The sequence below is a fragment of the Episyrphus balteatus genome, chromosome 2 (assembly GCF_945859705.1).
Source record: "Episyrphus balteatus chromosome 2, idEpiBalt1.1, whole genome shotgun sequence".
Classification (NCBI taxonomy): domain Eukaryota; kingdom Metazoa; phylum Arthropoda; class Insecta; order Diptera; family Syrphidae; genus Episyrphus; species Episyrphus balteatus.
In genome coordinates, this window is record NC_079135.1 from 53324690 (window position 1) to 53341881 (window position 17192).

The 17192-nt window shown below is 31.1% G+C and overlaps 2 protein-coding genes across 2 annotated transcripts; both read left to right on the forward strand.

Moving 5' to 3' along the window:
• The first annotated feature begins 1929 nt into the window (after positions 1-1929).
• On the forward strand, positions 1930-4855 carry LOC129911995 (galactosylgalactosylxylosylprotein 3-beta-glucuronosyltransferase I). The gene is made up of 2 exons (XM_055990080.1): positions 1930-2246; positions 2312-4855. Exons 1-2 carry the CDS (start codon positions 2041-2043, stop codon positions 3021-3023), a joined length of 918 nt encoding a protein of 305 aa, XP_055846055.1. The 5' UTR covers positions 1930-2040; the 3' UTR covers positions 3024-4855.
• Positions 4856-8058: 3203 nt separating this feature from the next.
• Positions 8059-9661, forward strand: LOC129911997 (farnesol dehydrogenase-like). The gene is made up of 2 exons (XM_055990083.1): positions 8059-9307; positions 9380-9661. The coding sequence occupies exons 1-2, from the start codon at positions 8738-8740 to the stop codon at positions 9569-9571; spliced, it is 762 nt and encodes a 253-aa protein (XP_055846058.1). The 5' UTR covers positions 8059-8737; the 3' UTR covers positions 9572-9661.
• Positions 9662-17192: the final 7531 nt, after the last annotated feature.

The following is a 17192-nucleotide window of genomic DNA, read 5'->3' on the forward strand; positions in this document are numbered from 1 at the left end:
CCAGTTCATAAAATATTGACTTTTTTTCGTTCAGTGTATTTTAAATTTTATCATCTTGTGTTTTCGTTCACTACAACCACAAATGAATGAATTTTATTTATTTCTTTTTTTATAATTTTTTACAATAATTGGCTGAGTACATATTAAGTTTAAAAACTTCATAGATATTGCACATTTTTCTTAAAAAAAATTTGAAGTCTGTTTTTCGAGCAAAATGAAAAAAAAGTATTTTATGAAAAATTTTAAACTACTGTGGTACAAAATAAATCAAAGGAACCTAGGTGGCCACCTTTTTTAAAAATACTCTCAACTAAGAGGAATTTCAAAATGGTAAAAGGTTTGTCATACCTAGAGTTATAAGGAAGTTATCGGTACCATGAGTCTGGTCAAATAAGACTCAAAAAAAGGGGTGAGGTTACACAAATTCCCAGCAAGCTGAAATTTGGTAGGATTGTTGGAAACACCATCATAAATAAAACCTAAAAAGTCCTCATCGATCCGAGACCTGGAAAAAAGACCAGCTTATTATCTATAAAAAGTGTCATGACACTTTTTTTGCTCAGACCCACCGTTTTTGAGATATAACGATTCAAAAATTTTGAGTTGTAATCGTCATAATCAGGTCTATTCTAAACAAGAATCCGGGGGATATGTTTTCTGGAGAAGGGATCCCAACTGAAAACTTCCCGAGATCTCAGTCTCTTTAAGCTTGAATTTTGTTCCCCCATGGTTAAGATTGGGAGCACTTCTTCCGAAACTATTTCCCTGGGAATTTTTGTTTAGAATAGAAATGTATAAGTGCATCACGGTTTTACACCACTGAAGATGTAAGACAAGTAAAAATACACTAAGACCCCACATACGCGATTAGGCTCATACGCGATTAGGCTTATTCGCGATTAGGCTAATTCGCGATTAGGCTTATACGCCTATATTACCAAGTTCAGGTGTGGCTTGGTTATCAGCTAGACCCAAAAGACTGGGGTTGGAAGTTGGTCAACAATGCACTAGAACCTGTTCCAACATTATTCCCACCTGCACCGGAAAAAAAGCTGAACAAAATTTTTTGCAACTGTAAAAAGGGATGTAGTGCTAAATGTGGTTGCAAAAAAGTTGGAATGTTTTGTTCTGTAGCATGCACAAATTGTCAAGACCGGTCGTGCTCCAATGTTGAATCACCAACAATTGAGGATTCATTTGACACCAACGAGGAGACAAGCGATGTGTCATTATTAACTTGCATCCAGGACCAAGAACAAGAAGAAGTTGAAGAGGAAGAGAACTATGACACAGATGGATAAATCTACCTATTTTTTTTTTTTTTTTTGTATGAACCCCAATAAATCCGTGGAATAAGCCTACCGGGGAAACCACATTAAAAAAAACGCGCTATGTACACTACCTCAAAGGTGGCGTGGAAACGTGTGCATAATTATGACGATTACAACTCAACTTCAACTTTTTGAATCGTTATATCTCAAAAACGGTGGGTCTGAGGAAAAAAAGTGTCATGACACTTTTTATAGATAATAAGCTGGTCTACAATTTTCGCATTGAAAATTTTTTGATAAGACTTTTCGTTTTGCTAAAAATCGTGAAAAACCCATTTTGTGGACCTTTGACCCCCCGTAAATTTTTTTCCACAACTCGGATCGATGAGGACTTTTTAAATTTTATTTATGATGGTATTTCCAACAATCCTACCAATTTTCAGCTTGCTGGGAATTTATGTAACCTCACCCCCTTATTTTAGTCTAATTTGACCGGACTATAACTCAATGTCTAACATCTACAATTTGTATCTACCGAGTTTATTAGACAGAGTCCGTCGTCTTTGTTTGATAGTCTAAACTGCTTCAAAAAAAGTTTTATCTACTCCCCACCAGGGCTCAACTAATCGCAAAAAAGAACCCAAAGCTGTCAAAGATTACCTGTCAGACTTTTTATTTTTGGGAAAGTAGAAATTTATTCATGATTTTTGCATTTTTGTATCGCCTCAACAAAAAATAAGAAACAATTTATCAATTTTTACCAAAAAATATGCTAACTGAAATACGAATACGACCACGTCAGGTCCTATTACTCATCATAATCTTCTTTGGTGCTCTAATAGTAGTACATCGCAATGCAAAACAATGTTCATTGCCCGAAAATCTTCAAAAGTTTTATGCCAATAATCATCTTCCGACCATTTATGCCATCACACCAACTTATGCTCGTCCAGCACAGAAAGCTGAACTTACCAGGTAAATTATTAAAAATAAAACTTCAAATAAAAAAAACATTTTTAAGGAACCAAGCTCTTCCTCAGACTGTCACACATTTTCATGCTTGTTCCGAATCTTCACTGGATTCTAGTCGAAGATGCCAACACAACGAGCACTCTTGTTCGCAAGTTACTAATTCGAGCTGGTCTAGAGAAAAGATCAACTCAATTGAATATAAAAACTCCTGCAGCTTTCAAGTTAAAAAACAAAGATCCAAATTGGATAAAGCCCCGAGGAGTGGAACAACGTAATTTAGCTCTCCAATGGATTCGATCCAATGTCAAACCCGATCAAGAACATGGTATTATATTTTTCATGGATGACGACAACACTTACAGCGTTGAGCTGTTCGAAGAAATGTGTAAAATTGAAAGAGGGAAAGTTGGAGTGTGGCCTGTGGGCCTTGTCGGTGGGTTAATGGTAGAGAAACCAATTCTAAACAGTGACAATCAAGTAGTTGGCTTCAACTCAGCTTGGCGACCAGAAAGACCATTTCCAATAGACATGGCAGGTTTTGCTGCTAGTGCGGACTTGTTCTTCAAATTCCCCGAAGCAGTTTTTTCGTATGAAGTCCAGAGAGGCTATCAGGAAAGTGAGATTCTGCGACACCTTACAGTGGTCACTGATTTGCAACCATTAGCAAATTTGTGCACAGATGTTCTCATTTGGCATACAAGGACAGAAAAAACTAAATTATCAGCTGAAGAAGCATTGATAAAGAAAGGACAACATTCAGATGTGGGAATGGAAGTTTAAGACATTTTTAGATTGCGTCGATCTGCTCATCTTTAACTACAGACGGCTGTGAGATTACTCCTGGTTTGTTCAATTGTATTTCTTTTATTTTACCTAAGTATGTCGCTCTCTGTGTTTAAGATAAGTGGAATGAGGAAGTTTCCTGGTTTTTTGTTATCATTTTATTTTTATTCCAGACATTTTATCGGTTGATATTTGCGTTGGAGTAAATCGATTATTTTTTTGAAACGACATAAATTATAGAATTTTTATGTAAATAATTTACTTTGAACAAATTTTATTTATATGTATTTATTTAAGAGTTTCAATGCAACGAAAAAAATACTGAGCTGAAGGTTTATTGGAAATGAAAATGGAGAATTAATTAAGTCGAATCCAAAATATTTTTTCATTTTCTCAGTGAATGTTAGGAATTATTTTCAAGTTATTGAAATTGTTGATGATTTTAGAATTTAATGGGTTGGGTACGATTGACCGCGTTTTAAAATCTCATTTTTTAAATCTCGCATCTTAAAATCCCGCATTTTGAAATCTGTTATATCGAAATTTCGGAATTGCAAAATCTCGCACATCGAAAGCTCGCAACATTAAAATTTCGCAAACTAAAATCCCGAAATTTATAATCTCGCATTGAAATAAAACACTTATTAATTCGTGCTTAATTTAATTAATAAATATTTTATTTCAATGCGAGAATCGGGCAGATTTATACTAGCTAAGCATAGTACAGAACCTCTCTCTTTTGTTTTTTTTTTTTGCTTGTTTTGAAAAGAAGAATAGAAAAGGTAAAGGCTGGTTACCTGTCAGGTGCTTATGCCAGTTGTTCATAGTGTTCAAGATCAACTGGAGATGTATGAGTGTCGGTAAACATCGACCAAAATAAGGCGTCTTAGTCAGATCTAACTGATGAGCCCACTGTCGTACCTGAGCGAAACGCTTTAAAAATTTGGAGTTGAGGTCACTTCAACTTTAAAATTAAAAGGACTTAATTTATGTAAATTTGTCATATACGACCATCCGTGTTCATTTAATCTGCTGCTTACACATTTTATTGCCAAAAAAGCAATTTAAATTGCACTCAAAACTAATTCTTGTTTGATGCGAGATTTTGATGTACTAGCGAGATTTTTTTCTTGAATTGCGAGATTTTAGTTTTCAGGATTTTTTAAAAGCGAGATTTTCTTATGTAGGATGTTTAAAATGCGAAGTTTTATTTTGTGTGATTTTTTCAAAAATGCGAGATTTCGTTATAAGAGATTTAAGTTTGCGATCAATCGCACCGCTCCCGAATTTAATTTTTTTACTTTTTGGTGAGCACTGCCATTTGCGGAATTGATTTGCATTACTTTACTTACATACTTACGATGACCAACGCTTTAAGGCGGCGCTATTGTGCAGTTAGGCCTTAACCAACTTACTTCTCCAGACACCTCTTTTCTTAGCTAGCTGCTTCCAGTTTCGCACGCCAAGTTGATTGAGGTCCCCTTCCATTTGCGTGTGGCACCTTTGACTAGATCTTTCTCTTTCTATTGTGCCATTCTTTTGGGTTGGAGTTAATAACTTTGAGAGCCGGAGCATTGTTGTTCCTGCGCTCATCATGATCTGGGCATGTCAGTCGCTGAACCTTTACTTGTTTATCTTGATAAATGCCCAAGCACCACCCAGCAAACATTTTTCTGAAGGTTCAGACTTTCATCACCAAAAATTATTCCAATTAAGTGAATGAATTGTGAATTCCTACGCAAAACTCACTTTTTATTTATTTTTCATCATTTAAGTGAACTAATACTGAATAATACCTTCATTTAAATGAATCATAATGCAATCATAATTATGATTCGGAAATGATTAGCAAAATAATCATTATAGACTCTAAAACAAGTTCAATTGAAGAATTTTGGGATCATAAATCATTCACAAAAGCGATTCATATGGGTGTCCAAGTGCACAGGTAAAAGAATTAAAATGAATCATAAATTAATTCTTTTCCGATCAGGTTCTTCACTTTTGTGATTCATTTATGATTCAATTTTGAATTAACCCTCTGTAGGCACACCTCTTTTTTGCGAATTTGGTTTATACTTTTTCATGTGGCTAGAAAACAAGAAACTTGATATATTGCAAGGGAATTTTTTTAAATTTCTAGTTTTATTGGCAGCTATGTTTTGAATTTGTAGTACAAGTAAGCTCCTCTTGGAAATAGCTTTCTACTCTATGAACTATAATGCATGAGGTTGGTTTCGATTCCAAGCCTACACCACCTAAAAATAGAAACATTTTTTCAGTGTTACTGCCTCTTGCGAGGAATTGACAAAGTATAATTATTCATGAAAAAGTGCATCTTTGCCTAGCCGTTCAGACGCGACGGTATATTGTAGTTCCCTTTCATTCGTGCATATTTACTTCACGCAAACAAGACTGGTTGAGAGTTGTTAGTCACAGGCCTTGCTTAAACAGAAAGTCTTAAATCTTATTCCTAGTGATTATAAGCAGTATGTTTGGTTTTAATAAATATTAAGTTTTTGTTAGAATATCGTTTTTCTATAACACATTATTATCATTCGTAATTTATTTGTAACCATTCAGTCTTTTTTATTATAGTTAACATATGTATATGTTATTATAATTAAAGTTATTGCTCCTTGACTGGCCATTAACCTAAGAGGTGGCCACACCTGTGGGATGGGCTTTGTCTGTGCCCAACAGAATGAATGTGCTATTTATTATGTTTTGTTGGCTTTAGTGTTGTAAAACATAAAATGAACAGCATATATGAGCCCATGATTATGAAAGTGGACTAAGTCACTTTTTGCATTGTTTGAAGAAAACTTACATAATAATTTTCTTATAACGATTTAATTATATTTCTTTTATGAAATCACTAGAGGAGCAATAAAGAAGTTTATTTACTGCAATTTAACTTTCAAATAAACTTTACCCCTTAAATAATAATTATTTTTAGGCTAGATTTGATGCCATTTTTAAGAGTGACTTAGTCCACTTTCATAATTAAGGGCACATATATTCTGTCCTCTTTTCGCAAGTGCGGTATCCATTTCCCCTTAGAACATCGCCTAAGTAAAATCGTAAAATGCTCATCTCAAGACTGTTGGATATTTTGTTATTAAAAATCGATTCAATTTTGAATACGTGAAATAGTGCATATTATATTTGGGATATCTTCGGTGATACTAGTAATACATCAAACGTTTGCTCAAAATTTCCATGCGTAGAAAATACTCTTCTCTTAGAAAATTTTAATCAGACCTAGTGTTTGTTTACTGTTTTGTTTTGTTTTGGAGGTCCGAAAAACAGGATATGCAACTATCTAAGATATAACGATGTTTTTCCCTTGGTTCTGGATTGTATAAACCTTCATGATGAATGACATTATTTTAATCAAACGGTTCTTACCTCTGTTTTTTGTATCACGCTTCCCCTATTAAAGGTAACTTTGCCACTAATGACTGGGCATTCTATCACCGCTAATACATTTGAAGATGAGAATCAATTGCCATATTTATCTCAAAATCAGATGATGTTTCGTCTGTGCCAATAGTTTTCTCATTGAACCTCAACTCACTCTTTTCCTTTGCAACGGAAAGTCCTTTTTCACCTTTTTTATTAATCAGAGATTTGACTTCATAACTACAGCATTATGTTTCTTTATGGCGTCTGTAGTTTTGTGTTAATAGCACTGATTTCGCTTTCAGAAGGCCTACTTAAATTGTAATATGCACTTTCGTTTTAGAGTCTGTTACTGTTGATGGTTTCTTACAGAAATTTTCCGGTTTCTCGAAGTTGTTAAGAAAAATGAATCAACAATAGGATTAAGCGTACAAAGTTAGTTATTGCTTATGGGTTTTAAATATTCACCAAAATCTATTGAAAAGCCTTCATAAAAATAAAATTTTCAGCTCGATTTAGTTTAGGGGTTAAATGAAGGAGTATTTTATATGCATATTAGATATTATTTATAGTATTTTATTTTAATTAAACATCACATACTTATAAAAACTTAAACTTTTTGTTGGTAATTTTTTTTATCTAAAATCAAAAGTAGTAAAAATTCAAAGAATGGAAACTTCCTTACGTTAATACTCGTTTGTGTCAAATTTGTAAATTTAAGTCAAATATTTATTGTAGCTTGTAGTTTAGTTTTATACATTTTATATTTGACAGAATTAATAAAATTTTAGTATAATTATCAAAAAACACTGTTGAATTGTTATTTATATTTTATTTTATTAAAAACAAGAGATAGGTAACCATTCCATTGATGACCTACATAATGTATATCATTGAAAACGTCTCGATGAGAATAGTATTTCCTTGTATGGACAAGGACATAAACCTGTACTCTCTTTCAGAGAAAGACTACAGTGGTCTCATTTCTAATGCATTTTTTAAAGAAAAAAAAAAACCTAATATTTCTGTAAATTATCAGATAAAGTTGCAATGTTTATTTATGTACAGTACATTATATTACTTGTGCTTTTTAATTTCATTTTCTTTGCAAAAAAGACTAATTGTTGCCCGAATTTCTCGGGCTTTTAAAAAGTCGACAATGTGTTAGAATATTTGTATTACTATGGAAATTAAGTCACATGCGAGTTTCTGGTTTCGTTTAACATTTCATTTTGAATACAATTTTGTATTGAATTTCAACGTTTGGCTTTCATTTTTTCATATTTTTAACTCCTTCAATTTGAAATGATTCTTTTTGAATATACAAATCGTTTCGCATAAAAATATCAAATTTTAATTTCTTCGAGGTACGACCTTGTAATTCTCGTAGACGAAATGCTAAGGTAGTCCAATTTGCTTCTCTTTTTATTTTAAAATGATAAACAATTTTGTTTAAAAATAAAAAAAGGAAGTTTAATATTGCCTAGCCTTGAAACTGAACAAAATGTCAAAATTATAAATATTTCATTGTAACGGCTATACGAGTACATATTTCAGGCACCGTTAATTTTATGAAATTCAGTTTTTTAGAAAAATAACCACATAAAAACTCGATTCAAAAGAATTCGACGTAATGTACATTATGATTGTTTTGTTACCTTGAGTTCGATATTTTAAACAAAAACTAAACTTGGCCTTAAGTGACTATAGTGAAAGTAAAAAGTACACGTTTGTGGAGCTTAAATATAACATGTACGAGATCTTATGTTTACCCATTCAACTGAAAACTGACTCCAATCAGTCAGCAGCCACAAAAAATGCACACAAAATAAAACACCAGATATCGTGTAGTCATCAATAGAGGAATTATGTCTATGAGAAGATACGTAAGATGAGATCAAATTAATTATAGAAACATGTGAAATACATTTATTTCTCAGCTATACCTTTTACGAATAATATTTCCAATTAACTTTTGCACCTGATTTATTCCTTATACGTACAGATACGTATTTGCAATAAGAAGCGTAACTTGTTAACATAAAATAAAGAACTAAATATATGCTTATTTAAGCAGGAATCAAAGAAATGCAACATCCAATGTTTGAGGTACGAATAAGAGCATTCAAAGTTTAACCGTCACTTAAATGCTTAATGTAATGCAGCTTGAGCTCATTTTGTATAAAGATCAATAACTGCATAATAACAAACATATCGATTACATTATGAATGTAGTTCATAAACATCTCATAGAGATCATTCAACGGGTACAAATTTGAAATTCATTTTAATAATCTTAGTCTAAAATGGAGCGTTGGGCAGGTAAAATAGCGGTAGTAACTGGAGCAAGCTCTGGCATAGGTTTAGCTACTGTGAAGGACCTTGTTAAGGCTGGTGTAATAGTTATTGGACTAGCAAGACGTGTCAATAAAATGAAAAGATTAGAGGATGAACTACAATTTAGAAGAGGATCATTTCATTCTTGTGAATGTGACATTTCCAAATTGGAATCTATCAAAGCTGCATTTAAATGGATCGAGGAAACTTTTTCAAAAATCAACATATTGATTAACAACGCAGGAATACTAAAATTTTCCGGAATATTGACTGAAGGCAACGAAGAAGGCTTAAGAGAATTGATTGAAGTGAATTTATTGGGTAATGTGTATTGTACAAAGGAAGCCTATCGATTAATGAGAGCCAGTTATGGTGAAGAATGTCATATTATTAACATTAATAGCATTCTTGGCCATAGCATTCCGTCAAGCTTAGCCTCTTTAACTTATAATTTATATCCGACATCAAAGCATGCTTTAAAAGCTACAACAGAAGTCTTGAAGCAGGAACTCAGTAATGAAAAAAATATACGAATTTCTGTGAGTTTTATTTTGCTGTTTAAAAATTATGATTTTGTAGTCAATATTTTAATTTAAAAAAAATTATTTTAGAGTATCAGTCCTGGATTAGTGAAAACTGAAATAGCACACTCAGCTAAGCATCCGTGTGCAGACAGAATAATGGGATCTCAGACTATACTGCATGTGGAGGATGTATCGAGGGCAATTCTTTTTGTAATTGGTTCCCCTAGACATGTTACAATTAGTGAGCTGATTATCACACCAACTGGACAGAAATATTAGAGAAATATCAATTCAATATCAATGCAAATAAGAAGGATTTAAAGTAAATTTGAATTAAAAATAAAATTAACATTTAACAATATGTTTATTAAGTTTTATTGAACGTTAACGTGAAATTTTAAATCCAACCATTTAAATTTGCCTTTAAATTTAAATTTCTTAAAACCAAGGATTACATATCGGCTGCGGAAAGAAAACTTCTTCTAGATTCATAGGATTATTGTTACGGACTTACATTTTCATTACATTTTATTTGTTTTCATATTATTCAGTCAGAACAAAACTTAAGTCAACTGAATCTATTTCATTGTTTTTTTTTTTCAGTTCGTGATATTTTCCACTTTATTGCGTTTTCAAACTTATTTTTCAAATCAACGTTTTCAATAGTGGGTCGTGACAAAGACATCCTTCACCATGAAATTATACGTGGTACTTCAGATGTTCTGGTTACTAACGGCCATATTATTCACTCTGGATTTTGTTTGGATTAACGTTAATTTTCAATAAAACGATTTAAATTCAAATTTCTTAAATCCAACAATCAAATTTTCGTTATTTTATTCAAATTTTTAAATGGGCCAATTTTTCAATAGTCAGTTAAACAGTCAGTTAGTACTTATTCCCTACATAGAGAAAAAATCAATTTTTCAACAGTAAGATGTAGCTTATTCCTTTAATAAAACATTTAATAGAGGAATAAAACTATCTACTCTTCTTTCAGAGACGAATACAAATTATTCTAAGGAATATTGTCAAAGCTGTTTTAAAAGAATTTTGAAAAAAATACAGCGGAACACAAGAAAACAATCATGAATAAAAATGACGTTTAATTTTAAATATTTTTTAAATTTGACATTTTTGTTTGTTATTTTGTAGAATAAATTTTTCTTGATAACAACATCTGATTGTTTATGAGTCTAATAACTTTATTCATCGAACTGTTAACTGACTATATTGATTCTCATATTACTGAATATGAAAATTTAAGTCTAAATTTTAACGCAACTCACAAACGGCAAAGTTTGGATTTAAGTAGTGAATAATATGATATAAACTGCTTTTTGGGGGAGAGTACTATAAGTTTGGGGCCAATAATTCGTAAAAATTTTATTTTTTATAATTCATAAAAATTACTAATAATACAGTAAAATAAGGTGAAAAAAGGGGTAAACCTCGGAATGAATGTTAATAGAAATTTTGTTTGCTCAATACCTTCGTTTTGGCATTCTATAACATAGGTATACTCCAGTCAAAGCGTCGGAAAAAAGGGTCTCACCTTGCGATGAGAGGCACTGTCTGTTTTTATTTCATGGATCGATGGGGGTATATTTAAAAGACTTAAACCCAATTTCTCACCACCTGATCATTCTTTTTAGCGGAGTTATTCACAAAAATGCATTTTTTGGGATATTTTACTTCTAAGCTAATATCTTTGCTCCATATTATCGCAGACCAAAAAATAAACATACATTCTCTTCCTTATAATATTTTCTATTGTTGTATGTAATTTCATTGTATTTGAGTGAGTAAATATAAAATGGCAACCATTTAAAGTCAAATTCTTGTTGTTAAAAAACACATTTTTGTCATTATTTCGAAAAAAGTTTATATTATGATTGACATTTTTCTAACCTATTTTGTAGCCCTGTTCATGTCCTGCATTTTACAGAAAAAATGAGCTCTTTATCACCAAAGATGGCCGAGCTATTGATAAATGAACGCATGCAAAACCGGTGCGAAAACACCCAAAAATATCGTTTTTTGGGAATAACTCGACTTCAGAATGTCCTACGGCAAAAAATAAAGCAATGAATTGTTCGTTACAACATTTTCTATCAATTTAGTGCACAATCTTTTTGTTGAAACAAATAAAAAATAAGTAATATTAAGTCAAAGTCGTTTTTTTGTTTAGCAAACTCTTGCCTTATTATTTTGCAAACGGTGCGAGTATTGGCTAAGAAAATAAAATATTATTGTAGTCCTTTAAATTATCTACAATTTAAAAAAAAAATTAGCTCTCTACGAACCTGCCCGTTGGCTTCGCTCAACGTTCCACTCAATTTGCTCGGTCGTTTTATCCTGAGCAAACCGATGAAGCTCGTAGCTAAAAAATTGTTGTGCTCTGATATTTATCTGAGCAAAAAAAATAAAATGCACGTTTGGGGTCCACGTACTTGCTCTTGCAGTTTAAAACACTTTTATGTTAGTTTACTTGTAGATTTTAAGAGCTGCCTCTATACATAATTATAAATTTAAAGAAATTTTGTTGATGTTGGGGAAGAGCCGACATTTAGGGAAAAATTTTTTTAAATGAAAAAAAATTTTTTATTTGACTTTTTTTTGAAAAAAATAAAAATGCAGTTTTATTGCAATTGCTTTGAATATTACGTTTGCAAAGTTTAATCAAAATCGGTGGAGCCGTTTTCTAGTTATTTGGTACAGTTTGAAAGATTTTTATGGGAGGTACACTTTTTTGACTTTTTTGAGATAAACTAATGTCGTTCGTTACAACATTTTCTATCAATTTAGTGCACAATCTTTTTGTTGAAACAAATAAAAAATAAGTAATATTAAGTCAAAGTCGTTTTTTTGTTTAGCAAACTCTTGCCTTATTATTTTGCAAACGGTGCGAGTATTGGCTAAGAAAATAAAATATTATTGTAGTCCTTTAAATTATCTACAATTTAAAAAAAAAATTAGCTCTCTACGACCCACACGAGCCGAGAAATTAATTTTTTAAAAAAGGTCCAAATGACCAACGAAAAAACATAAGACAAATTCTCTTATAACAAGAAACAATGAAAACAACCCTCTCACTGAGAACTAGTATTCGAATCATAAACAAGGGAAATTTTTTTGAATTTTCGTACGGATTAATGCTTTCTTAAAATTATAATAACTCGGCTCCCGTGGGTCGTAGAAAGCTAAATTTTTTTTTTAAATGTAGATAATTTAAAGGACTACAATAATATTTTATTTTCTTAGCCAATATTCGCACCGTTTGCAAAATAATAAGGCAAGAGTTTGCTAAACAAAAAAACGACTTTGACTTAATATTACTTATTTTTTATTTGTTTCAACAAAAAGATTGTGCACTAAATTGATAGAAAATGTTGTAACGAACAATTCATTGCTTTATTTTTTGCCGTAGGACATTCTGAAGTCGAGTTATTCCCAAAAAACGATATTTTTGGGTGTTTTCGCACCGGTTTTGCATGCGTTCATTTATCAATAGCTCGGCCATCTTTGGTGATAAAGAGCTCATTTTTTCTGTAAAATGCAGGACATGAACAGGGCTACAAAATAGGTTAGAAAAATGTCAATCATAATATAAACTTTTTTCGAAATAATGACAAAAATGTGTTTTTTAACAACAAGAATTTGACTTTAAATGGTTGCCATTTTATATTTACTCACTCAAATACAATGAAATTACATACAACAATAGAAAATATTATAAGGAAGAGAATGTATGTTTATTTTTTGGTCTGCGATAATATGGAGCAAAGATATTAGCTTAGAAGTAAAATATCCCAAAAAATGCATTTTTGTGAATAACTCCGCTAAAAAGAATGATCAGGTGGTGAGAAATGGGGTTTAAGCCTTTTAAATATACCCCCATCGATCCATGAAATAAAAACAGACAGTGCCTCTCATCGCAAGGTCAAATGACGCTTTGACTGGAGTAGTACCTCAAAAGTCTAGAAAAATCTCATGTCCGCAAGTCGCGATTTAAAGCTCAAACCGCGAAATTAAGATTTTCGAAATAAGCAATAAAAGACAATGGTATTATATGCACATATGATACATGATTTCGAGGTATTTTTTAATGCTGATTCCAAAAAAATCAAGGCAATCTGACGTACTTTAGAGACGTAAGTATAAAGTATAAGTTATAGAATATCCAAACAAATATAGAAAGAAACAAATTAGCCTATTAGCACTAATTCCAAGAATGCACCAGGATGTTTTTTAGCGCATATCCCAAAATGTCCCCTTTTCTAAAAAAAATACCATTTTTTCATAGATATGAATGTTTTTTTCATTGCATTGTTTTGATTCTTAATGATAATGGATATGAAAACCTTCATGCAAAATTTGGTTTCTCTACCATAACTATAAAGGTTTTTTCGGTAGTAAGTTTGCAGCTGTTGTAATAATATGGGTTGACAGATGAAAAACAGGTATAACTTTTCTTAGATTGCCTTGATTTTAGATTTTTTGGAATCAGCATTAAAAAATACCTCAAAATCATGTATCATATGTGCATATAGTACCATTGTCATTGTCTTTTATTAGTTATTTCTAAAATTTTAATTTCGCGGTTTGAGCCTTAAATCGCGACTTGCGGACATGAGTTTTTTGTACTTTTGAGGTATGTTATAGAATGTCAAAACGAAGGTATTGAGCAAAAAAAATTTCTATTAGCATTCATTCCGAGGTTGAACCCTTATTTGACTGGATTATAAAATAAAAAATAAAAATAAATAAACAACGGCAGCATTTGCCAAGGCTTTGAATTTCAATACAAAACTGAATAATAAAGGAGAACTAGCTCAGGACAAATCAGTGCCAAACTTTGCAAGAAGACCAAATTTGAATCACTGCACTTCGGGAGCAAATCGTAACTGCCCGAGCCTTATACTATGTTTCCACCTACCCTAAGTCGGAGATTTAACTAAGTAGATTTAGGGCCAATTTTTCAATAGTCAGTTAAACAGTCATGAGTAATTCCTAAGGATAGAGAAAAAATCATTTTTCCAACAGGCAGATATAGCTTATTCCTAAGAATAAAACTAAATTATTCTAAGGAATAATCTCAACAAAAATATTTTGTCAATACTGTCAAAGCTGTTTTAAAAGAATTTTGAAAAAAATCCAGCGGAACACAAGAATACAAAAACAATCATGAATAAGAATAATAACAATCATGAATGAGATTTTTGTGTAAAAATCTCAAATTTTCCACTGCAAATAGAATATGAAATCTAGTTCTGTAATTGTGTACGAAATCTGTGCGTATAAAAAAAAAATTTCTGTCAAAAAATAATCTGAAGGTATCCGAGAATTTTTGGTATACCTGAGGTATTCGAGTGATCAGCTGATAAATATTTGGCTATTTTTTATCTTGATTTCTATTCGCGCGATTATTCAGCTTGAAAATAAAATAAATTTGCAATAAATAAATTGACCTAATGAGTTTTGATATGATGTTATTGTCAAGTTTCGAAAATTACTTAAGAATTTTACAGATCGCATGAGGCAGACACCAAATTTTACTTTACTTTAATAAATAAATAATATTAATTATAACCTATAATGCACTTTTTATTGGTTTTTCAAACAAATATACTTAATTCTGTTATCGTAATTCTATAATTAAAAACAAACAGCTGGCATGTTGACAAAAAAAAATTTTCCTACAGTTTTAGGGAAAATTTTCTTGCCTAACTTCCAGTTAGCTTTCCAATAAAATTACCTAAATTGGAAGAATTTTTTTGACCGGGAAATTACCTAAATATTTAGTCCCTAACGTTTCTGAACCTGCCCGTTGGCTTCGCTCAACGTTCCACTCAATTTGCTCGGTCGTTTTATCCTGAGCAAACCGATGAAGCTCGTAGCTAAAAAATTGTTGTGCTCTGATATTTATCTGAGCAAAAAAAATAAAATGCACGTTTGGGGTCCACGTACTTGCTCTTGCAGTTTAAAACACTTTTATGTTAGTTTACTTGTAGATTTTAAGAGCTGCCTCTATACATAATTATAAATTTAAAGAAATTTTGTTGATGTTGGGGAAGAGCCGACATTTAGGGAAAAATTTTTTTAAATGAAAAAAAATTTTTTATTTGACTTTTTTTTGAAAAAAATAAAAATGCAGTTTTATTGCAATTGCTTTGAATATTACGTTTGCAAAGTTTAATCAAAATCGGTGGAGCCGTTTTCGAGTTATTTGGTACAGTTTGAAAGATTTTTATGGGAGGTACACTTTTTTGACTTTTTTGAGATAAACTAATGTCGTTTTCTTTCACTCCAATGAGAGTACCCTTTTAGTACTTATGTTCTTTCACGCCACAAAAGTGTAAAAAAAAATTACTCCGGAGTAATTTTAGTACTACGGAGTACCCCGGATTAACTCCACATTTTTAGTCAGATTTACAAAGTGAAAAATGCGAAAAGAAAAGAAAGTGAAAAATGCGAAAAGTTTTTCTTTCAAACTCTTTTGTTATTAACAAAAACAACCATAATGAATATATTTTTTTATTGTATTATATTCCGCCAGATATAATTCTTTCATTTTTTTCGTTAATTCTTCACTTTTTCAAAAATGAAATTGAAAACCGAATAAAAAAATTTTTCAGCCAGTGCTCTTCATCAATAAAAAAAATCCTCTGCCAGATAAAAAAAAAATCCCATTTTTTTTCTGCGATGATGGGATATTTTTATTTTACAATTATCAAACTAAGTGTGTGTGTCAATTAGGCTGAAAGAACCGATCAGAAGTATAATGAAAAATATGCCAAAACCTTGTATATAAAAACTATAGTACTATCATGAATTCACTCGACTGAAGCGCCGTCTGGTTCAAGAGAGCGGACCTATTCCTGGAATGATTTAGGCAGGAGTGGGGGACTAAGAACAATCAGATAATGAAGGAGTCACCAAAATATTGGAATATTATTTAAATATTGGAATATTATTTAAATTTTCAATTTAGGGGGGATGTCACTATTTAGCTTTGTAGATAGAGAGAGATAGGAAGATGTATAAGCAGAAATGGAAGTTGTTTATTAAAAATAATAAAAAAAAAAAAAACAAAAACGTACAACCACGGTTACCCATAAGTTAAAATTATTTTTTTTTGTAATTAAACAATTTACCTAGATTTCTAAGAACTTATTTTGTTTTTGTTTTAAAATAAAAAATGGGGAATTAAATACACATTTCGAAAAAAACAAGGAAAATATAGAAAAAGTTATAAAATTCTCCCATCGGAATATGATGTCGAGAAACATTTAATATTTTTTGAATTTAGGTAATTCAGATTTAAATTTTTCTTGAAAACGAAAATTACATAACCTTCAGAAACAAAGTAAACAAGCTCTAAATAAATAAAATATTTATTCGCATCTTCTCTAGTAATTGCGTTGTACATAGGTACAAAATAATGAAACATCATATTTAAAAAGTGATTTCGAAGTGAATGTGACATATATAGATGACTGTATTTAAATGTATTCGCAAAATGATAATAATCTACTTAAATATTTTAGTTAAATTTGACGAATGTGGCAATCACGTGTGAATTAAAATTTAAATTTGTATTCTTCTTTGGAAATGTTTGTTGTTTTTTTTTTTGTATTCTTCTTTTTCAAATATTTTTTTCTTGTTTCCTAGGTGATTGCTGTCGAATAGAATATTTTGTTTTGAAAACTTGAATAAATTTTTGTTTTGGAATTTTCGTTTGATATTTATTCTTACGCAATGTTGCAACATTTAACTTAACTCTTATTTATTTTATTGATATAATAATAGAGAAACCAAAGATTTTGTTTTTCTTAATTACAGGACACTCTACAATAATTGATTCTAGAAATGTTGATTTTTATAATAATAAATTTGT

Coding starts and splice junctions, on each gene's coding strand:
- LOC129911995 (XM_055990080.1), top strand. CDS start 2,041: ATGCTAACTGAAATACGAATACGACCACGTCAGGTCCTATTACTCATC. Junction 2,247..2,311: donor CAGAAAGCTGAACTTACCAG/GTAAATTATTAA, acceptor GCTCTTCCTCAG/ACTGTCACACATTTTCATGC.
- LOC129911997 (XM_055990083.1), top strand. CDS start 8,738: ATGGAGCGTTGGGCAGGTAAAATAGCGGTAGTAACTGGAGCAAGCTCT. Junction 9,308..9,379: donor AAAAAAATATACGAATTTCT/GTGAGTTTTATT, acceptor AAATTATTTTAG/AGTATCAGTCCTGGATTAGT.